The 25110-nt window shown below is 29.4% G+C and overlaps 1 protein-coding gene across 1 annotated transcript; it reads left to right on the top strand.

The window, feature by feature from the left end:
- The first annotated feature begins 6530 nt into the window (after positions 1-6530).
- Positions 6531-24139, top strand: LOC129914867 (histone acetyltransferase KAT6A). The gene is made up of 8 exons (XM_055994287.1): positions 6531-6658; positions 7036-7239; positions 14366-14467; positions 17500-18686; positions 18769-19090; positions 19159-19331; positions 22116-22571; positions 22638-24139. Exons 2-8 carry the CDS (start codon positions 7179-7181, stop codon positions 23019-23021), a joined length of 2685 nt encoding a protein of 894 aa, XP_055850262.1. The 5' UTR covers positions 6531-6658; positions 7036-7178; the 3' UTR covers positions 23022-24139.
- Positions 24140-25110: the final 971 nt, after the last annotated feature.

Genomic DNA, 25110 nt, shown 5'->3' with positions numbered 1-25110 from the left:
AACTTGCATTTCAGAAGTTTGCCCAAAATTGCACCCCGAAAATAAAGACCCCTTGAGAAAAACTCCTCAAAAGCGACCCTTACATATAGATTTTTATAAACATTATGCTATTGAGAAAATTTCTCCAGGGATTCCTTTAAAAATATGTAAAAAAAATAGTGTTCCAAATTTCAAAAGAATCGGTGCATTAGTTTTGAAGTTATGAGGGGCACCGGCTTTGAAAACATTAGTTGTGGGGAGAACGATTTAAAGTTATGAACTCTGGACTAAAACGTTCGTAAGCGAAGTATTTAAATACCCATAACTTGGTAAATTTGGCTCTAATAGACCTACAATTTGAACACAATATTCTTGAGATATAAAAAAATTTTAATGCAAATAAAAAAAAAAACAAAACTGGGTTTCCCGGGGAAAAAGTATGTTTCTGTTTTTTTTTATTTTTCTTTTAGAACTTTAATATTTATTAGAATGAAGATTTGAGTATTTGACTAAAAACTACTAGTTCATTAAATAATGGTATAAATATGTCCATGATATTGCAAAATTTTATACAAAATCAATTAAAAAACGTAAACATTTTTTTTTTCTAAATTTTATCTTTAAAACTCAATTTCTCAAAAACTATTTAATGAAACAACTTAAGTCAAAAAATAAAATAAGGAATAGATTAGATTTAATATAGCACAGGATTGTACATGCATTTTATGATTTTTTATATTTTTTTTTCAGGAGATAAGTAGGTAAGCAATTAAGTGGCTTTTACTGTAACAAGAAAATGAAAATTTTTCCTTCCGAATAACTTTTTTGTCATACTGACTATGCGTCATTAGAATACGCTGCTTGTCAGTCAGTCGTCATTTTATTTCTACACAGAGAAAAATAGACCACATAAAATAGAACAAAAACAATAAGATTTCTCTATGGTTTTCATCCAAGAAGGAAACCTTATTAAAACAATCGGGTTTTCCTTATTGTTTTAAAATCTGCAAAAAAAATAAAAAAAAACGATGACCAGGCTGGGAATCGAACTGGAGACTTCAAATCATTAGTCGCACACCTTACCACCTGAACCAACCTGCCATGAAAATATTGATCGCGATTTTTGTTCTAGTGCTAACTTGCAAAAAAAATCAACTTTTCAGTCAAATTTTAATAAGATTTTCTCTATAAAAATAATAAGAAATCTCCTTAAAAAAACCTTATTAATCGTTGATTTTAATAAGATTTCCTTATGAAATTTATGGACGGTAAAACAATATGGCAATCTGTTAGTTTTTAGCGGGTCATATTTTTCTCTGTGTAACTGTTATTGCTGATTTTTTTTTACCAATCCATCCCTTGTGCCCCCCCCCCCCCCAGAAAAAAATCCTGGATCCGCCCCTGACTCTATCCACATGTTACAATTCAAATAACATTGTTAATTTTTTCTCAAAATACAACTCGTACTCGTTTGAACATAATTTTTAGATTTAAAACTCTTCTGGCTCCTGTAGATGAATAAGCAATTCGACAAAACCAGATGTAAATAATAAATTTTTATTTTTAATTTCAATTAATTGGATCAATTTGTCATGGAAAATTTGGTAAATTGATGAAATGTTAACAAAATAGGCGAGTTTTTATATGTTTGTTGAAAAAAAAGCTGAACAAACCAAACGCTTTGACTTAAATCAACCAATAAAACAAACACTAAAAAAAACTTGGCATGTTTTTGTTATCAGTTAAAGCATATTTTTTTTTTAGTTTTAAATTTAGAAACACGCTTCAATATTCAGCCAAATTGTCCAATAGGAAAGCAATAGTGAAGAATTTTTACAGGATCAGTTTTCAAAGAACTTATAATGGCCATAATTTCTTTGTTTTTATTTTCCATTGGGGCCCAATTTTTCATTGGGACTCAATTCCGAAATCCAATTAAAGAATTTAAATTGCTTCCACTGTTCCACTCCTCAAATCTGAAATTTCGTATTGGTGAATAAATAATCAAATAAAAATTAATTTTTTTTGTACCTGCAAATTTTGTTCAATGTTATAATTTTGAGTGAATTCTGACTTGTAACCGAGAAGAGAGTTTCTCTTCTGAGAAGCGTTCTAGCTGTTGTTTTCGTCTCAATGAAACACTTTTAGAAGACTTCTGAATGCTTCTGGACGCTTAAGAACGTCCAATCGAAAACAACATTTGTACCTACCTTTTTTTTATTTTAAATTTTTGTTAATTTTAAGTAAAAACAATTGGTTAATAGCAATTCATTTTCTTTTAAGTTAAAATTTGTCGTCAATAAAAAAAAATGTTACGTATACACCACAGTGGCAACATATTTAATTCGTAACTGTGTGTAATATGTGTGTAGATCTTTTTTTAATTATTCTTTAACCTTTAAATCAATATGTCTCAATGTGCTAAACTAAAATATAAAACCCTACCTACGATGACACCAAAAAATTATTGAAAATTGATTAATTTTTCCCATACTTGAAGTTAGGCTGATATAATTCCTCAGTTCCATTTCCTTATTTTTAACAACAGCAACCTTCAAGTTGTTGGTGTCCAGTTAACTGACACATTAACTGGCAACAAAACTAAAACATTTGAACTAATGTTGTGCAACCTAAAATTTTATTGAAAGGGCTTCAGTTTTGGTTCAGGTGAAAAGTAAATAGTTATACAAAAGTTTACTGGCACATTCTAAAATAATTTTAAATTAAATTTTGCACCAATCAATTTAATTTTTTTTAAAAACTTAAGAGAAAATTGTTTTCCGTAGAAAAATAGAAGCACATATGCCACAGTGATCAAATATGTAGATCAATATTTTAAAAAATTAGTTAGCAATTATTTTCTATCTGTTACAAAGTAATAAAAGGTAATCATTTTTCGCAATATGTTCTATCATTATGATAATAATGTTGTTTGTGATGCGAAATTTTACATAATATGAGTTACCAAGGCTTTCGAGAAAATACCAACGAAAAAATAAGTAAAAAAACAAATATTTTAAGAGTGAAAAAAAGTTTTTTTTTTAAATAAAAGTTTTGGTGACCTTTGAACCTCCACAACGAGGCTGGCGGACGGAGGAAAGCGCAGGACCACCCCTGAATACTTATCAAGAATCAGCTTCTTACAAAGCTCCTTGAAAAAATCAATTTCTACGGGGCTAGAAAATATTTTCTCTCGAAACAATCTAAGGAGTTTTCATTCTCAGACCTCTGAACCATAAACCAAGACTGAGATGATAAGAAAGAAACACTTAAGATGCTTGAGAGTCAGGCTTTTTGTTTCGTTATTTATTTTTAGCTCTGAAGATGACGCTTTTACACCTCGAATTATATTGCCAACATTTTTAAAAAATAAAAGGCGTTTTAAATTAACTTTCATAATGAAAGCAACACAAAAAATAGTGTATGTATACATCTGAAATGACTTAATCTGAGTGGTCTCTAGAACCAGATCTGATCCCCTATTTTGAGTCGTTAATGGGAAAAACGAAATCGGGAAGGCTCCGAAAAATTCACATTTTCGCAAAAATTCAGATTTTTTAAATTGTATCAAATCCCACCCAGAACAAATTTCTTTAACAACTTGTTTGTATTTGCTATATTTCTTAGAACCTATTTGAACCTTAAAAGCTATGGAGTACTCAAACTTAAAATTTCTTTAATTATGACGTCGTTTATGGGGGATTTAAGAAAATGCTACTTTGACATCCCCTGACCCATTTCAATAGAATTTTAAATTCTAATACTATGTACAATTAAAAACTTCGTTGATAATTTAATTTTTATATAAAACACTAACCTTTAATTTAATTTATGTCGATATCTTATTTCAATCCTTAGATATTTGACATTTAGGTGTTTCCATAATTCTTGCCCATACTAAATTCTTGCCCATGCAAAATTTTTATTTCGAAGTCAAAATGGCGTAATAATTATACCGTTTAACGATTTATTTTTATGAATTTAACATTTATAAAAACAAAAGTTTGTGGAAAACAAAAGATTGTATGGTATTTAAGAAAACTGTCTGCAGGTAAAGTTAAAAAAAAAAAAAAAAATTATGGAAACACCTAAATGTCAAATATCTAAGGATTGAAATAAATAATTAAATGCAGTTACAAAGGTTAGTGTTTTATATAAAAATTAAATTATCAACGAAGTTTTTAAGTGTAGTATTAGAATTTAAAATTCTATTGAAATGGGTCAGGGGATGTCAAAGTAGCATTTTCTTAAATCCCCCATAAACGACGTCATTATTACCAGTGGCGTAGCTACCGCTGTATCAGCTGTATCCATGTAACAGGGCCCCCGAGATATAGGGGCCCCCAAAATATTGAGTATTAAACATTTTCTGATAACGATAACCATTTTTTGTACATAAGCCTTTGGGATAGTTTTTTTTCCTTTGTATCTAGAACAACGAAACGAATGTAAAAATGTTAGTATCGATTTTTGTGTTTGAAAATATAGATCTTGTTTCCAAAGTCCTTCAACAAAATGACGTAAACAGTTGTACAAATACCTACTTAATCCGTAGTTCAGCATTTTTTATCTTCTGAAATCGGTGGTAAAGTTGCTGTTTAGCACTTTTCAAGGCTTTCAAAAATAAAAGCTGGAAAATAACGAAACGCTTTTTTGATGAGTTGGCAGAAGTAATTAAGTAAGAATTTCAAATCCGGAGTCGTGCTTTGAACTCAACGTTTACAAATGCCGCCTGGGATATTTCGATGGGTTGAATTCAACAAGGATTTTAGAGCCTTCATGCTTCATGGTCTGAATAGTATCAAATCATGTAATGAAACAAGAATAAACAAAACTGGTAGAAAAGTAGAATAAATACTCTCCAGTTGTTTCTACGAGGAACTAGTTGCTTTAAAAATGTGCTTAAAATTATTCCATTAAAGAACTTGCTAAATTATTACGTCCCTTAATTTGGTGGATCCTTTGTGGCGGAATCAACGAAAAACTAATCTCGGATATTGAAGCTAGTTAATTGCTAATTTCTTGTGCAAAAATCAATCTGTAGATCCTATGGTTAGTTTCATATTTCAATTTTAAGTTTAAAAAGTGCACTTCCAGTTTGCTCGGCCAGTGGAAAATTTTTTTTAAATAGGTACCTGCTGTTTTTATTTTTTTTTTTTTTTTGTTAATTATAGCTTTTACGGTGCAAATCCACATTTTGTAAGTAGATCAACTCTTTTTGAAATATTTAAGGTTTTATAAATAAGTGAAAATAATCAAGCTACAAAATCGAGGTTTAAGCATTCCATTTGGGTCTGGGTAACTTTAAATTTCTGCTAAACAGCCCGGAAAACTATACAAAAATAGGTTTGAAAATTTTCCCTTTTTGTTAAGGCTTAAGGCTGTGTCCAAGTCTAGGAGATGGAGGGGGCCCCCAAAAAAATTTGGATACAGGGCCCCCAAAGGGCTTGCTACGCCACTGATTATTACAGAAATTTTCAGTTTGAGTACTCCATAGCTTATAAGGTTCAAATAGGTTCTAAGAAATATAGCAAATATACCAACTCAGTTGGTAGTGAAATGAAAAAGATTTAGTCATTTCAGATGGGTTCTAACGCCTCATAAAATAGCGATTTTCGTGAAATACGAGCAATCTTCAGAGGCTTCCCGATTTTTATTTTTTCATTGTCGAATAAAAAAAAAGTATCAGAATATGTTCAGAAGAGCACAAGGCATAAACCATGAGTTGCACGCAGTGATCTGAAAGAAAAGTCCAAAAACGCTCCACTCTAATGTATATTCCAGAGTCCGAATCCTGTTGAATTTGTAACTTTTTAAAAGTTTTTCTCTATAAGATTTTTTATAAATAAATAATAATTTTTTTTATCTTAGGTCCAATTGTTTACCTGTCTTAGGAAGATACCTACTTTCATTCAGAAAAAAAAAAAAAAAAACAAATATTATTTCAACCTTCACCTACCTAAAACTAACCTCAAACGCAATTTTCCTAATAAAATGAAACACCAAAAAAAACCTAATTGAGGCCAAAGTTTACCATCCGACTTAAATTGTACTTCTCTCAACTAGAACATTATGACATACCAATCTGACACTTTTTTGGCCAAATAACTCATGTTCATACTAAATAAAAAAATAAAAAAAAATAAATTAAATATAGATCCCTACGTACGATGAGAGTATTTGCTTCTTCAATTTTGTTTTGTCTCAACAAAATAAATTCGAATGTCGTCTGCTGGCAAATTTCTCAACAGCAGCTGAGTGTGCCAGTACCACAAAAAAAAAATAAAAAAAAATTTAAAATAAAAAGAAAACTAACAAAGTAGTACGAGTTTCTCACTGATCATCCACTAGCAACAACAACAACAAAAAAACCGCTTAGACCTACGCTTTCTATACAAAAATCTTTCTATTATTATCTCAAATCTTCAAAAAAAAAATTACTAAAGTCCCCACAACTAATAGAAAAAACATCACCACCAACAGCGCGACAACAGCACAACATAAAGATCATCATCATCATGTGAGAGAAAAGAGCGCACTATCTCTCATGACAATTTGAAAAAATAAATTTGAAAAATAAAAAAAAAAAATAATTTTTGAAAAACTTTTTGAGAAAAAGTCGCATCTCGTTGAGTACGCGTACGCCAGTCGATGTTTTAGGATATTTCGCGGTCACAAGGTAATTTTCGTTAGCTACCCCTGTTACGAATTGAGTTTAGACCGGGCGAGTTCGAGTGTAGTATATTTTTAAAAATATACTACAAAAAAAAATAATTATTTATGTATATTAATTTTTTTTAATAAGGAAAAAAAGGAAATAATCGTGTTTCATCTTCATAAAAAAATAAATAAATCGACTAAAAGGACTTACCGTTAACGATATAAAAAAATATAAAAAAAAGAAATCCTTTCGGTAGTGAAAAATAATTTTAATCTTAAAATAAAGTTAAATATTAAATTTAAATTTATTTTACTTTAAAAATAATTTGGTTTAGTGATTTAATTTTTTATTTTTTAATTTAATTTTTTTAATTAAAAAAAAAATTAATATTCTAGTGAAACCGATACGAAAAAAAATCCATTCATGCAGCAATCGAGAGAGGAAATTGTGACCTTTTCCAAGTGAAGTGATACGAATTTTCTTGGTGTTAAATTTCAAAGAAAATTCTTTAAAGAAAGAAAAGAAAAATTAAAACAGGATGGGACGGTTGTCGATTTGGGTCCTTCTAGGACTTATGCTTTTTGCCGTATCATCTAATGGTAAGTTTTTCTTTCTACTTCCTCTTTTTTTTTCCAAAGTTTAAATATCTTTGTGCTTATATTGCCATTAAAATTAAGTGACTCAAACCTTTTAAGGAGCTTTTATTATATAATGAACGTTTTCAATTTCAATCTGCTGCCGCCTTCAACGATGTTTTATAGGCTAAAAATTATTATGCAATTTTTTTTGCTCTCTCTTGAGAACAAAAAAAAAAGGAAAAAAATATATATCTGATAGATAGATGAGTTCCTTTGCAAACCAAAAAAAAAAAAAAAAAAAGTCAAGTTAGAGAAGAAAAATTTAATATTTTTTTCTTTTTGTTCTACGGACACACAACGACACCCAGAACCAAAAGTGTAGTAGGTAGTATGTCCGAAATGCAAAAGAGGTGTTTGTAATAATTTAAAATTAGAATTTTTGTGAAATTATATGGCAGAAGAACGAAAATGAAATAAAATAAATGTGAAAATATACTTTTTAAATAATTTTCTCATATGAGATAAATTAAAAATTTAAAATACAACAAAAAATAGATAGAAAAAAAAAACCTAAAAGCCATGGTGATAGATATTTTTTGTTTAAGAATTTTTTTTTGGTATTTATTGTTCTTAAAACGTTCTTATGAGAAAATTAAGATACAAAAAAAAACACAAGTCAATGGAGACTAAAATTAATATCTCAACGGAATTTGGAGGACACTTTTTTTTTTGCAAATGGAGAAGTAGTTTTTGGTAGATGGTTTTGACGTTTGAAATATTTTTTTTTTTTTATTTTTCTTTTGTATTTGTGTCAATGACAAAGTAACCGGCAAAAAGATAGGGAGAGAGGGTAGAAAACCGGACATTTACACAACAGAAGATTGTGCGTCAGAATCATTATCTTTACCAAATATTTAAGCCAATCATGTTTTCATTTCAATTTTTGTTAATTTTCCAATCCAATAACTTTAGCTAAGACCTTTCTCCATGTCACTGATAAAACTGAATAGTTTAATACAAAACTTTATCAAACGGAAATATCGGCGGAGAGTGTTTCAATAATCATGTGATCAAAATTAAAATGTCAATATTGTACTAGAGAAGACGATAGGAAAACACAGAACAAAAGATTCGAAAAGCCGTGATTCGGAACAGAAACAAGAACTACCTCGAAGATTGAAAATGTTTTCAAAACTTTGAAGCAGTAAAATTGTCAACTTAAAAGTATTTTAAGAGTAGAAAAAGTTAAAACTTTGCTGTCAAGTTGTAGACTATAAAAAGTGGTTGAATTTCACTCTGATAGGCTCAGCCGTCCCAAGCAATTGCGTACTGTAAGTTAGAATGGAATGATTTATTTTTGTTGTAAGGAGCTTTTTATGCTTCTGATATTAGATATTTAATTTATTCTTCAGTACATTTCTGGAAACTATCAATTTGTTATCGATAACAAGCTTAAAACGATCGATTTTTTAATTCTTATCGGTTCTTTTAAAAAATGGTTTGAATTTTAAATTCGCGTCAAAGTTTTATTTTGCCTCGTTTACAAATGAAACTCCAGTAGTTTTAATATATACATATACAGATATTTAACCCTCTGTCGGCACACGGGTGCGAATTTTGCAAGACAAAAATAAAAAAATAAGGATTTTTCAAAAAAAGTGATTGCAAAAAAGTCTCTTTACAAAATGGTGAAAATATATTTTTTTTTGGAGTTTTGAATACAATATTTGAATTCTTCGAAAAATTCTACATCAATTTCATATATAATTCTCCATAAAATATTGAGACTGAAAAAAGTTCTAGCGACATGAAATAAATACAAACCAAATTCGCACCCATGTGCCTACCACGTCACAAAAAAGTCGTGTGCCTACAAAGGGTTAAGTTATTTTTTTTATACGTTTCGTCCACGTAGACCAATTTATAATTCATTCATTTTTTTGACATTGTTTTGAACATGCTGCAAATTGATGTTAGATTGAATTATGTAAGCAAATGTAGCTTAATTTTTGTCTTTTGTTGTAGGTATATAGTGACTGAGTAAAAGGTCCTCAATTGGACCTAGAACACTACCTTGTGGCACTCCAGCCTCTTTTCTTTAAACTCTAATTATTGTCTTAAATTAAATTTGAGGCTTTCATGCCATAATTTTTCATAGGCTTGAGACACACCCAAAAAGCTTTCTCAATAGAGGCCTTGATTACTTCCCTTGATTACTTCCATGAGTGCTTTTCTCTTATTTTATTTACTAAGGCCTGGTAAGCAACTCGCGCTAAATTTTAGCTCCCATACAAATTATCGAAAAATTGTATCTGGACTAAAATGGATCCAATACAAATTATCGATAACTTGTATGGGAATTTTATCTCGGCTAAAATTTAGTGCGAATAGCGTACCAGGCTTAAGGGTACAGAAATTCTAAAACAAATTTTAGACTCTCTCATATCGATAATTTCATACAATGGTCTGCTCTGGATCAAGATGAAAATTAAATACGGCTAATTTATGTCAATTATATAGATAGGTTTTATGATGAATCTTCAGTGTATATTCAAGTGCATAAAAAAAACACAGCATGAAATAACAAGTAAATGCATTTGTAGTGTATACCCACTTCCCCTATTTCAAAAAAATGTGCAAGCTAATTAAATTTTTTTTTTTTGTTTCAAAGTGTTGGCATTGAAAATTGTCTGTTTACTTAATTGTATAGAAATAGAATTAAGTGAATACATTGAACTAATGCAAGTGAGCTTTTGACCTTTCATTCATTTTGGCAAAGCCAAAAACAAAAAGCATGCAGGTGATTCTTGCACACATACAAACATACATGTAATATGACTAAATTCTTCATTCACACGAGACTTTAACTTGTTTGTTTTGATTTGGTTTTCTTTTTTTTTTTTAATTTTTCAAAACTTTTGTTTATTTTCAATTTAACAAAATATGCGATTTTGGGTGCTGGTATACAAGCAGTAAAGCTTCTAAAATGAAACAACAACACTTGAAATGTTCAACAACTTTTTAAATGAGGACTATTCTACTTTCCAACTAGCTACTTTTTGTAGTGAATAGTTTTTCGAATAAAACGGACCACCATTAAACAAGTTCACTTCTTTCTAATTGAATTTCTTTCTACAGAATTTTTTAAATGTTCATTTATAGGATATTTCAATTAGTGACGGATAACCTTAAAATTTTTTCTGTTCATTTTATTAGTTTAAAATTTTTGAAAATATAAAACTGAAGACGGTTTCCAAATACATTCAATTCAATTTTACATCTTTCTCTCACTCTGGTAAAGTATTCTATTTGGAAAGTTTTTTTTTTTTATTATTCCAACTGAATATATTCGTAGTTTAGTCAAATGTAGATTTAACATCGGAATAAGAAATGAATGCTTATAACTTGCAGAAATTGCGATGGGATGCGAACATATTGTTGTTAAAGAAAAAGAAGACAATCTGACAAAAATTACGAAATTTATGGAGTTTTTTTTAAGTATTGTGCTATCACTTATAAGTAAAACAGATAAAATATTAAAAAAATATGTACCTAATAAAAATGTTCATGCATGTTCCATTGGTCATGGGAAAAAAAAACATTAAACACTGTTAAAAATATGGAAAATAATATCATGAACATGATATCAGATATCCGTTAAATACGTGGTCCAAGCTCAAAATTTTAAATGTTGATAAATATAAATGCATTTTTTAGATCTTTAAAAACAGATAATGTTTTACCCTTAGTAGTAACCTATCGTCTGCTCCAAGAACTTAAATTATGTACTCGTAATGGTATGGTAGATAAGATAAGAGTTCAGCAGACCGAAAACCCTTGAAAGAGTATAGTTTAGTCTCGGCACCAAAAACTTTGTATGCTTGTGTTATCTAATCTGGAACTAAGAGCACTGAGTTCCTAAGTTCCCACTTAATATTGACACAACAATAAAAGCTCCCATTAGAGGTTTTTCGGGTACCAACTCTTTTTCAACTTATATACACGAAGAATAAGACTTTTGTTGCACATACGCCCTAGTGCACCTACCTTCCTACCACTGTACAAAAACGAAAACTATTTTTTGAATCACATTTTTTGAATCATTGGCCATTGCATGGACCTACAAGTTGAATTTAATTTGTACAGTAAATATTTTTTTTAAATACTTCTTTGTAAGAAAAACACCTTTTTTTTCGTTTTTTTGATTTCTAATTTTTATTTTTCATTTTTAAAAAATATTTTAGGTTCATGCAATTCGTATTAATATCATCTAACAGAAAAAAATTTCCCTTTTGATATAAGATGGTTTCCTGGACCTGTGCGTTGCACGGCGCAAACTAGAGGCGCCAACTTTGAAGGGCTCTAGAGCCGCCATCTTGTTATTTTTTGATTTGAAAAAAATTGTATCAATACTTAATAATGTCAGTAAGATCTTGTTCTTTTAAAATTTTTAATAAGTGCTTTCAGTTTTTCATAAAAAATTATTGAAAAAGCTGTCGTCCAGAGGGTTTTCCCCCCCTTAAATACAATGTTGAAGGCTCACAAAAAGTCATATGGGTCTATTTTGTAGGGATGTTCTTATTTCTCGCTTTGAAGCCGTTTTAAAATGATTTCGATTTCTGTTGGTATACAGGGTGTCCCTTAACTCAACGTCGAAATGAAAACGGTAGAAAAGGTAGGTGGTAACTGTTATCAGAAAAATAATTTTAAAAAATCGCAGCCATATATTTTGGGAGTTATGGGCATTAGAAAAAAAAATCGAAAAAATGGTCACCCAGTGACGGTCTTTCATGTGCCGTGACGACAAATCATAAGTTTTCTCACTTTTTTCTTTTGCTACGGAACCTTGAATAACAATGCTAACAAGTGTTTTCAAAAACTCAGCTGCATCAGTTTTAAAGAAAATATCAAATAGTCAAAAATTGTACAGACCTTATTTCAATGAACCGTAGTGTAAAAAAAATGCACTACCATATTTTGGCAAGTTCTTTTAAAAGTTGCTGTGTTGAATTCTCTTTTTAAAATGGTATAACATTGTTGAGAAAATTTCATAAATAACCGCGATAAAAATTTTTTTCTTAAGAAATCCGACTTTTTTTATTAGGTAATTTTTCCATATTATTTAATTTTTGTACCCTTTCAGAACTGAATTTGTATTTTTAGAAGTAGTAAAGTGCTGATTTTTAAAACATAAACAAGCTGAAATAATACTCTAAAGGTAATAGTTGGTAGACTACGTTTAAGCATAGGTTTATGAATGAAAATAGAAGAAAAACTTATCCTTTTGGTCCTTTGACCGGAAATGGCGACCGTAAAACACTGCGTACCCAAAGCATGTTCGAAATAAACCATTGTTTCTGATAATAGTTACCACCTACCCTTTCTACCGTTTTCATTTTGACGTTGAATTTTGGGGCACCCTGTATAGTAAGCAATAAATGTTAAGCTAAAAGTTTTAAACATTTAAGATTAATTTAAGTATTTCGAAAATTAAATAAATTCCAAAATTGAGTTGTAAAAACTTTGAAAACACGCTTTTGAGTTATTTCAATCTTAAAATAATAATACTTAATACAATAAAGACTTTTTTTTTAGCACAGGGAAGTAGATCTATGGGACTTAAGTTCACCGTAAGCTTATATCCAACTGAATGTAACTTAATAGAATAGAGTCAGAATTGTCTTTATACAACTTTCTAGGATTTTTATGAACTTGTCCAACGAACCTTAGGAACATTTCGATAATAGAGAATGATAAAAGCTTTTGCATCGTAATCCGATTTAATCCAGCGGTAGTAGATAAGACAAGTTTCTTAAAATTGGTAGCTATAAGGACGAGTATTTCAAGTGATTTAGAAGGGGAGAGGAAATAGAGTTTGCAAATGAAAAATTATTTTTTCTCAAAAGCCAACAAAATATTTTTGGTAGTAAATTTTTAGGTTATAAAAAACAAGTTCTCACTTTTTTATTAAATAAAATTGAATCTATTTTATTGTTTCTCTCATAAACAATGGAGAACGAATTTCATCTTATTAAACTATGCATTTAATATAAAAAAATCTAAGCATAAAAGCAGAAACGTGCGACATAGTTTATTTAAGTAAGAAATAATCAATAATAAGTATTTTTAAACGTTGACTCACTATTAAACACAAAATTTGTCTATTAACTTAACTTTAGATTCCTATTATTTTTATAAATTTAATTTAACAACTCATAAAATTATTATTAATGAACCGAAAAATTAAATACAAACATCAAAATCTTATGTAAGAACCGTTTTCACTTATTAAAAAGAACAAACTGAAATTACTTTTTCTTCTTTGATCATATTCACGAAAGAGTTAAACAATAAGTTGTCATCTACAAATTAAAAATGTTTTTTGTTTAAAATTATTAATCATAGAAACAAAAATCCATGGACGATTATTAAAAACTATGTTTCATTAATGACCTTAGATTGAAAAAAAAATATATATATAAAATGAGGCAAAATGCCAGAAAAAAAAAATAAATATTTGTCCACATTTATAAAAATTTTGCAAACAAACAGTTCTAAATAGTTCAAAATAACTATAAATAACGTGTCATCAACTGCTTCATGAGTGTAGGGATGCTGCATTATTGTCTCTATAATGCCATCCTCATCGGTTATATGAAACAATTTTGCTGTTAATTTCTATTCTTTAAATTGAAAATGATTTTAAAAAAAAATTTGTAAGACAAAATAGTTGGGAGAGAAAGTTGCAAATTAAAACTTCTGTTTGAAACTACTGATACTGAATATTTGAACATTTCAAGGATGTGTAATAAAGTAAATTAGGTTAAAACTTATAAAAATGTTGTTTTTGAAACTGATTTGAAGTTGGTAGTTGGGACCAATTATGGGTTTTAGATTTCTAGTCTTTGATTCTCGATTTTAGTTTGCTGCAAAATTTCAATTACAACATTTTTTCATGAACTATACAATTTTTGAAAAGAGAGAATGATAACTTACAAATAATAATAGCTAGTTGTTATCTATTTAATTTAAAATAAAATATCTGTCTGTACATTTATGTAAATTGCAAGACAGCACAAAAAAAGCATAGGTACATTTTGATAAATAACTGTACAAATTTTTGTAAATTAATTTTCTACATTTTCAGATATCTTTGCCAGCGCGGATGTCGGTCCTAGTGAGTCCGAATGTCGTCCATACATCGAGAAGGCTATAAACGAACTGAAGACAGGTGATCCAAATGAAAAAGGTACACGTGCTTCTGTTTAATAGAAATAATGTTTTTCGTAATTTTCTTTTCTATTATTATTTAATATAAAGTATTGCAGTGAAATAAAAATAAAAATTATTATGAAGTAATGTAGGTATTCGCATAATATAATTCATGTAAAAGTTTAATTTTTCATTTAATGTTGACTTATTGTATAATAGAGCTTTTAATTACAGCTTCATCTTTTCTTAAGCTCTGAAAATACGATACAATCGCCTGTGTTAAGGAAGAATCCAATTTGATTTACAAAAAAAAAAAAAACATTATTAAAATATGACTTTGTTCATCTTTTTGTTGTTATTTTTTATTTTTTAATCTTGTTTTATTTTTACTCTCAAGTGATAAATGCTTAAAAAAAAAACTTTTATATTAGGTACATATTTGAACATGGGTCACTATGGTGTATGTGTAACATTTATATTTATTAAAACATAAAAATGGTGAATCCAACATTTTCTGTCTGTTGTTGATCAATCAACTTCTTTTGAGACGATCGTCCAATAAATAGCAAAACAGGGAACGAAATCTTGTGGTATTTTGATGCAATTGTGCCAAGCTTGGTTGAAATTATGTAAATGCATGTGCTTGCTTAATGAAAACAGCAACTTAAAATTTGTTTTCGAAATTCTAAAAAGAAAACACTTTTAAAGGGTTTTTAATTCAAAACGAATCATGCAATTTAATTTCTCCTATCAAAAAGAAATTTTCTTTTTTTTTTTTGAAAAATAATTCTTTTTTTTTTCTTAAAAAAAATTGACCCAAAATTTTTAGAATAATTTTTGTTTTCATAAATTATCTACAAATTTTCATATAAAACTGAATATTAAAAAAAAATACAGCTTAAAACAAAATTTAAACTTATTATCTCAAGAAATATCAACAGAAGCGATTCACTTCTGAAAACTTTTTTTTTTAGGAAATTGAACTCTCAACATTTTTTACAATTTTGTTTGAACTTGCCATTTCAGAAATAACAATGAAATAAGTCAGAAATCTTGAAAAAATGGCTTTCGTAACCTGTCCTTTCTCATTTGCTGGAAGTTACAGTAATTTCACCTAAGGCACTTTTATAGATCGTTTTATTTTGAATAATAAACTTTTTAATTCGCTAAAATAACATAAGACTCAAATTTAAAAAAATACACTCATACTCACAAATTTTTTGAAAATACACCCATACTCACGTGTATTTTGTATGAGAAATCTGCGGAGGGCAAGTGCTTAATCCTAATTTTAAAGGCTCCAATTTTTAGGGAATTTTTTTTTTGGATATTTCCGACAAAATTTTGAAATGGGAGTAATAGGAAAAAAAACAATTCTGTCCACATACTTTTGGTAAAAAACATTATGTGAAGTGTTATTAACGGTACCTGCCATAGAACCGTTTTCTTAATTTCTGACGTTTTTGTAAATGACTTAACCGATTTCAACGAAAAATTTTTATTTTTTTATTTTCTGTTTTATTAGGTATATGGATTAATAATTTTTTCAGAATAGCATACCATTTTTTTTTTTTAATGTTTGAACTTTTCAAGAATGCTAATGGCATATTTTATTTGGACGTTTAATAAACCCATTTAAAAAGGTTATTTCGTAACGTTAAAAATTATTTTGAATATTTTTTTTTACATTTAAAATTAATGATAAAATTATTATTTTAAAACTAAACGTATACAAATGCCTCAAAGGAAGTACTTGCGACCCATTGTGGATTTTATTACGTTACATATTTGAATTGAAAAAAATACGTTAATCGACATATATTCTTCTTGCTTTTCCACATTCATTTAAAAATTGTGAAAAAATAATCTCTCGAAGAAACGATATGGCCAAAACCTTTACTGAGGGAAAAAAACAACTTAAATTCAAATAAAACCACTTTGATTTAACTATTTTTCGGAATGATTTTGGGTTGAAGACTATAATTTAAAAATCAAAGTAGAACGACGTTAGTTCAAAAACATCCTTAAATCAAAATTTTTCAATTTTGAAAATATCGGGCGCCACTGCAGATCGATCCTTCAAATCTTGGGTATGTTTTGCATTCTTTAAAAACATACTACATAGTATCTTACAATTTTTTGTAAATTTTTTTTACAAAAAAGCATTCGATTAGAAACAATTTATTATTAAATGACAGCGAAAACATTAAATGGAATGTAAAAATTTCGGTAGAATACACTACTGAAACTCCAAGTTTTAAATTTGAAAGTCATTCTCCATTCATTTGTAGAAACAATTTCCAGAGTCGATTTGCCATTGGTAAAAGCGAATCTTCTTCACTACTCAACTAAATCATATATCAATGTTAAATGAACTATTTTATTGATCACAGTTGTCTACAAAAGAACCATTTTCTTTAATTGAATGCACAAACTAATTTAGCCAAGTCAGCAAATCTATAAAATCTATAAATTTTCAAATCGTTTAGCCATATCAAAAAGTAATACCAATCTATTATAGTGATGATAATTTTGTATCTCATTTTCCTTTCCAAAAATAAATTCTCATTTTTTTTTTTTTCTTTTTATTAATATAAAAATGCTTGTGTGTTTTTGAGGAATGAGTAAAATTGAAGAAAAACAATCAAAATTTTGTCATTGGATTGATTCCAAAAACTCAAAAAAAAAAAAACTCACTTCTACGTCAGAAACGTTATTGGTTTCCAAATTGAAAAAAAAAATTGCTTGCGCTTTCGTTGCTGGCATTTTTGACATTTGCTCTTGGCGGCATATTTTATTTAAAAATAAATCTAAAACATAAAAAAAATAAATAAAGGCAAATATTTTAAATAAATATCTGAAGCACTCGAAAAATTAAAAAAAAAAAATCATTTTAAATTACATTTTATGTAGGTTTTATATTTTTTTAAATTATGTAATTTAAGTTTAATGTTAAATTAAATAAAAAAAAAAAATTAAATTTTTTATTTCACTGCATTACTATAATTTATAATTTAAATTTAAAAGAAACCTTAACAATGAACTTATTTGTTTTTACCGAAAGTATAGATACCGACAAAGATAGTGTTGCTAGTCCGGAAGCAACTTCCGGCGAGGACACAACGAGTAAAGAACCCGAACTTGATGACAACGACGATTCAGGTGAGCAGCCTCAGGCAGATGATGCAGCCGCTGCACAATCTGAATCAGAACAGGATGATAACGACAATGAAGGTGAAGACGATGGCAAGGAAGATACTGAAGATGGAAAAGATGATGACAGTAATGAAGAATCACCAAAAGATCAACTAGAAACTGTTGAAATATCCGATGGTGAGTCTGAAGAAGCTGCAAAGTCTGCTGAAGATACCATTAAAGAAACAAGTGATGATAAAGAAGATGAAGATGATAAGAATTCTGAAGAAGCTGTAGGCGAAGATACAAAGTCTGAGGAGGAGCAAGCTGAAGAAGGTGAAGATAAGCAGTCTGAAGAAGAAAAGGAAGAAGCTTCTTCAAAGGAGGGCTCTACTGATGATGCTGCAAAGTCTGAAGAAGCATCTTCTAAGGAAGGTGAAGACGCTGAAGGTAGCCAAGAACAACAAACTGAAGAAGATAAGGCTGATTCTGGTGAAGCAGCTGAAGAAAGCAAAGAAGAAAGTGAAAAGCCAGAAGTTAGCGTAGAAGAAACCGAGGAAGAAGTCATTTCAAGATCGAAACGTAGTGTGGAAGAAGCTTCTCCAGAAGACAGTACTCCTGAAGATGATGGACAAGAATCTAAGGAAGCTGCTGCAGCTGATGGTGATGAAGATACCACAGACTCCAAGGAAGATGCTGCTGCTGATGATGGCCAAGACTCCAAGGAAGGCACTGATGAAGACGGTCAAGACAGCAAGGAAGAATCAGCTCCAGAAAGTAAGGAAGAAGAAGAGAAAGCTGATGATGGTGTAGATAGTACCGAAGACGATGCTAGCAAAGCCGATGACAGCAAAGCTGAAGATGAACCAAGTAAGGAAGAAACCGAAACTGAAAGCAAAGAAGATGAAGATAAGCCAGATGCTGATGACGGACAAGATAGCAAAGAAGACAGCAAACCTGAAGAAGATGATGGTGATAGCAAGGAAGCAGCACCTGCTGATGAACCAAAAGAAAGTGAAGAAGCCGACAGTACACCTGAAGGAAGTGCAGAAGGTGATGAGACTGAAGAAGCTAAAGAATCTGAAGAGGATGATACCAAACCTGAGGATGAACTACTTTGGGTAAGAAAAAAATAGAAACTTTTTTGTTTAATGATGCTTGCTTTTTGTTTTATTAATTTCTTTTGTTTCTTTCATTTTCAAGGAAGGAGAAATCCCTGAGAATCTACGCAGCCGAAATCACATCACCGAACTCCTTCAACTGGATGAAGACTTTGAAGCTAAAAGCAAAGCTGTTGATCGTGTTGCTGAAATTATCCTTCGTGACATCAAACGTATCTATGAAAATGCAATCAAGCCATTGGAAAGTCTTTACAAATACCGCGATCTCAGCAATCGCCATTTTGGCGATCCAGAAATCTTCTCCAAGCCAATGGTTCTCTTTATGGGACCATGGAGCGGTGGTAAATCATCGATCATCAATTATCTCACTGGCAACGAATACACGCCAAATTCTTTGAGAACTGGTAATATTGAAGATCATTATTATATACAGAAATTTATTAATAAAAAAAAAATTATAACATAATTTTAGGCGCTGAACCATCTCCAGCTTACTTTAACATTCTCACTTGGGGCAATGAGACTGAAGTCCTTGACGGAACACAATTAGCTGCTGATTACACATTCTCTGGTCTACAAAAATTCGGTGAAGGTCTCGAAGAACGTCTGCGTGGATTAAAATTGCCAAGCAAACTACTCGAAAAGGTATGTTTTTTGGTGTGACAAAGAGCAAAAAAACATGATTTTAGGCGCACACATACATTGCGTCATATAAATAAATTAATTGTATCTTATATTTTTGGCAAAGTCCTAAAATAGAACAACATGTTGCGGGAAAATTGTGTCTGTTTCAAGTTTCCGTGCAAATTCAACTCAACTCAAAAACTATTTGTGTAAGTTTTTATATGGTTTTTGAGATGTAGAAAAAAAAAGTCAAGGGTAGCTATAGCTATTCATATTCGGAAATGAATTTTTTTTTTTTTCTTGTGGTTGTTGCTTAAAAGTGCAACATTTGGCTGGGTTAATTGGCGCTTGTTGTAATGTTGTGCTTCGTTACCATTTATCATTACAATTAAGCTTACATTTTGTGTGCTTTTTTTAAAAGAGTTTATTTATAGATTTTTTTATAATGAAGTAGCCAGGTCTGGGTTAAAAAATCAAATGGGATTATATTGAATGATTAATCGAATATTCCTTAGAATCGAGCCAAAATGACTTGTTATTTTTTCAAGGGGCGCCGGCTTTTATAAATCGTTTGAAATTAATCTAGAATTATTTTATTGGCAATGGGTATTTTTAAAACAATGAAATAATTAGGGCAAGAGAAGGTAATAGGTAGTTTAAGTTTAAAAAAAAAAATAATTTTTTTCGTGAAATTTTTTTGTGTGTCATGTCTTGGGATAAGCCAATATAAGAAAATATTAGCACATGTTTGATCCTTTATATTTGCATGCAAATTTTTTTTGGCAAAATTACATTTAAATTATATTTTTCTTATGCCGAAATTTTGTTTTGTATGAATTCGTCGTTCAAATAAAATTCTTAAAGTTTTCATAAAAATATTCGTTCTTGTTGATTCTCATGAATTGGTATGACCCAGCTAGAACCAAACGGATATATGAATTTGGTGGAAATCAGGTATAGATAATTTTTCCCACGGTTCGTTTTTTTTTTTAATATCTCGCTACAAAATTTTCTAGTTATTGCATATTTCTCAAAAATGGATCAAACGATTTTGACTAAATTTGATACACGCAATGCTATAGATACGTTATTCTACCAAAACAGATTTTTTTGTTTTTCTCAAAAATGCGGATAGTTTAAAACTCATATACAATATTATATGAGTTTTCTGGAATAAAAAATGTCTCCGATGTCGGTTCTTATGTATATCTTGGAAAAAGTAAAAATAAGAAAATTTTAAAATATTTAAAAATTTTGTTTGTCTATAAATAAATCAATAATACTATTTGCCAAAATAAAGATAGTTATTGCATTTTCAATTAAATTCGCATCAAAATTAGATTGTAGCTGGGCTAAAAACATGTTTAATTTTCATACAAAAAAAAAAATACCTGCTCCATTTAATTGCAATTTTCATAATTTACTGTAATATTGCCAACAACACCATCTAGTAGAACTAAATAATTTGAATGTTATAGAAAAAGATTAAATTAACGCGTGTTTTTGATCTTAAACTTTATGTAGATGTTGCCAACAACTTACAATTAAGACAAAATTGATAAAACTAAAAAACGATATTCCTTGCTTTGTTCAATCAAAACAGTGATTACTGGTGGGTTCCCAAAGCCCAATAATAAGGCATGTTTGCTTTAAACGGGCTTAAAGTTTTTTAAATTAAGATCTCCACTAAATGTCAGAATCCTTCAAATGTTACTCAGAAAAGTTTTTAAAAATCGTTTAGGAAAATCGAGCTAAATTGTAGCTTCAAATTATGGTACAAAAAGCCGATCTTTCGATAATTTGTATGAGAGCCTGTGTATACTAGGCTTAATTTTTTAAATTAAAAAAATAGTTTAGGCCTTTTTCATATAATTTTTTTTTTTTTGAGGTTGTAAGTTTAAGACTTATTAAATATTTGAAGCTTGCAAGTTCAAAAATCGTTTTAAAGAGAAAGTTGTTCAACTTTTCAGTGAGCAAATTTTTGAAGCTCATTTTCCTTTTCCACTTTCTTTATCTTTTAGAAAAACATAGCTATCTTAAAGAAATAAAATTGTAAGTTCACTGAGGCAAAAAACACAACGTAAAATGAACTATGCTCAGCTTTGATTTAACGTTGAAAAAACTTACATGTAACATTTTTAAAGTAGGTAAAATTGAAACAATGTAAAAACAATTTAAAATTTTTGGTAGACCTCAGTTTTAGTTGCAGTTTGTCAATTTAATTTTCAACAGTAAGATAGCTTGAATTAAAAGCATAAGCTTAGCTTAGTGACCCTCATCTTTTTTTCATGATTTTAGATTCTCAGGTTTCTTCTTTGTACAAGAAATTACTAACTCAATCGATTGTACTTGTATTTAGTAAATGAAAGTAGTTTTGAACGTGAAAACTTCGTATTATACATTTAATTTTTAATAATTGTATAGTTTATACTTGAAGACTCCTGCCAAACGAAGACTTGCCCAAAACTGTTTTTATTACTAATGGAACTAATCGAATTAGCAAAATAAAATCTTTTCTGCTTATACTGCAGCCAATATCAAGAAATCTGAATTATGTGTTAACATTGGTTAATTTTTCGCTGAAGGATTTGAAATTGATAAATATATGGCAAGGCTTACTTTAGAGGCAAGAACTTTCTAAAATTAGCGCTAAGGCAAAGTAAAAGAAACTATATGATCAACCCCGTTTTATAGTAAAGTATTGTTAAACTTTCTGAAACAAGCCTTTGAAATGAAATAAATAAATAACGATAGCATTAATAAAATTAAAATAAATAAGACTTCCCAAACCACTAACTTTTTCAGGTTAACATTGTTGAAATTCCCGGAATTCTCGAGGTCCGCAAACAAGTATCTCGCTTGTTCCCCTTCAACGATGCCTGCCAATGGTTTATCGATCGTGCTGATATTATTTTCTTAGTTTACGATCCAGCAAAACTTGATGTTGGTCCAGAAACCGAAGCGATCCTTGATCAACTCAAAGGTCGCGAATATCAAACACGTATTGTTTTGAACAAGGCCGATACTGTTAAGCCCGAAGAATTGTTGCGTGTACAAAGTGCTCTCATTTGGAATATTTCTCCATTGATGTCATCTGCACAACCACCATTAATGTATACAACATCATTGTGGTCACATCCCTATGAAGATGGATCTCCAGCCCGTCTGCTCCAAGCTCAGGAACGAGCATTTTTACGTGACATGCGCACTGCCATTGACAAAAGGATCGAACATAAGATTTCAAGCGCTCGTCGTTTTGCTGTAAGTTTCGAACTACTTAAAAAAATGTATAACCTTTTTTAAAACCTGTTTCTCTTTTGTTTAAAGGTTCGTGTTCGAAATCACGCTAAAATGGTTGATTGCTATCTGACAACATACTTCAACCATAAAACTCTATTTGGCAACAAGAAGCGCATCGCTGACGACATTATTGACCACCCACAAAACTATCACATCTACGAAGGCTTGTCTACTTTGACAAACATCTCACGCTACGATCTGCCCGATCCAGAGGTATATCGTGACTTCTTCCGCCTCAATCCATTGTACGAATTCAAAAAGCTCTCGGAAACGTGCACATATTTCCGTGGCTGTCCGATCAGTAAATTGGATGTGGCCATTGCTTACGATTTACCCGAACTTGCTGGTAAATACAAGAAAATGGCCGAAGCAGCTTTGACAAGTCTGGAAAACCAAAAGAGTAAAAGTTGAGCGATAGTGCCCCGGGGTAACTGTCAGAACTGTCACAAAACTACGTAAAACCAACAAAAAAACAAATTAACTTAATTTTTATTTCATTTTTTTCTGATGCTTAAAAAGAGTTTTCTTCTGTTGAAACTTTTTCGAAAACAAAATTTTAAAAAACAAAACCAAAAATGGTGGAGTGGAATTTCAAAAACCGGGAAACCATGAATTCGACAAAAAGAGAGAGCGAGAGAGAGAACAATATTTAAACTGCATCGATGAGATGATAATAAACATAAAAATTTTGCCAAAAATGACATTTGCCTAAAGTGTGAGCGACATGACAATAGTTTTCTTTTTTTTCTGAATTAGTTTTTCCTGCAAAAGCTTAAAAATTAAACTCAATTAATTTTCTCTTTCAAATTCTCCACACTTTTACATATAAAATGAAAATTCTCTTAATTGCTTTTATATAATAATTTGCTGATGAAATTTTCACAAAAAAAAAATTATCCGAACAAAATAAAAATAAACCACACTCACGATTAAATAATATTAATTTTTTATTTATTTTTTTAATTAAATTTATATTTATTATCATTCAACGCATTTAATTTTAATTAATTTTTACCTTGTATCATGCAATTGTCTTGCACTGTGTTCTGTTAATTAAAAATTACAAAATAAATAGATGAACCCCCAAATAGTTTGTAAGTTTATGGTGAAAATACAAAACAATTGTTAAAAATACTTTGTAGTTTTTATGTTTCCTTTGTTGTTGTAATTTTTTTTTTTTTAATTATTGAAAAATAACTGTTTCAAATATTAAAACAAAATAAACTTGTATATAAAACATAACGAGGATTAATAAAAATATATATATTCTCCAAAAGTAAGATATAAACTTTTTAAATGTAACTTATTTTTATTTAAACAAAAAAAAAATAAATAAAAGTTAAACAGTAAGTAACATGATTAGAGCTCTACTTGCAGAATACCGTTATAAAGTGAAATGTATTATTTGTTTAACCGGATGTGCCCATTTTTGAAATAAAAAAAAATCAGCTTTGTTGTTTATCGTTGTTAAAATGAATTAGAGAGAGATATATAGAAAAATGAGAGATGAAACATAATAAAACACAGTAATAAAATGATTGCATTTTTAATCTATAACAAATCCTTATGGTCCTTTCCATTCAAAAATACAGAAGGAGAAAGGAATGATAAAAACTAGTGTTCCCAAAAGAAACGCTAAATAAACAATGAACAGTTTTAATCTATCGGACTTTATAATACCAAAGAAGATTTATTATTGAATAAAGATCCATAAGATATCAAAAGAAAGCTTTGGTTCATTCAAATCCAAGATACAATATCTATAATGCAAATGTGGGTCACTGAGGTGTATGCGTACTTTTTTTCTATTTTTTTCGATTGGTCATTATGTAATTTTAAACTGAAATCATGTATTAAAATTAAAATATTCTTTCTAAAGGTTCATTGGCATAAAAAGGGGAAAAGTACAAAAGTGAAAATTTTCAAAAGAACCTATATTTGAATAATTTTTCCTGCTGAAAACTAAAAATAAATAAAAAATTTGTATATCCTCCAACTGCGATTGTGTGAAAAAATGTTTTTATTTGTATACTTTTGCAAAAACTGTAATAGCCTGTTTTCACTAGAGCCAAATGAGATGATTTCGCAAATTATCTCATTTTGAATGTCAAATCGTATAAAAAAAAATCTAATTTGAACTGACCCAATTTGCGAAATTGTCTGTAGTGAAAACATGGCTATAAAATTAATTTTTGTACTTATATGTACAATCATTAATTTATTGTTTTTTTGTTAAAGCAATCCATTTTGTTGCTCTTTGATGGTTTATAGAAAAGTGTCTAGGAATTATCATAATGGTGTTTTAGAAAAACACTTCAAAAAAAAGTTCAATTTAAGTTTTGAATGCTGATAAAGAGCTAATATTAATAATAATTTTTTTTTTTAATAATTTTAACTAAAGGGGTTATTATTATTACTCAATACAAAAACTAATTTCAAGGTTTTTGTGATTTTTTTTTACTATGAATTATGTGGAAATGAAAAAAAAAAACATTAAAAA

The sequence above is a fragment of the Episyrphus balteatus genome, chromosome 3 (genome assembly GCF_945859705.1).
Source record: "Episyrphus balteatus chromosome 3, idEpiBalt1.1, whole genome shotgun sequence".
In the NCBI taxonomy this organism is placed as follows: domain Eukaryota; kingdom Metazoa; phylum Arthropoda; class Insecta; order Diptera; family Syrphidae; genus Episyrphus; species Episyrphus balteatus.
Note: the sequence above shows the minus strand (reverse complement) of the source record. Positions and strands in the feature narration are given on the sequence as shown.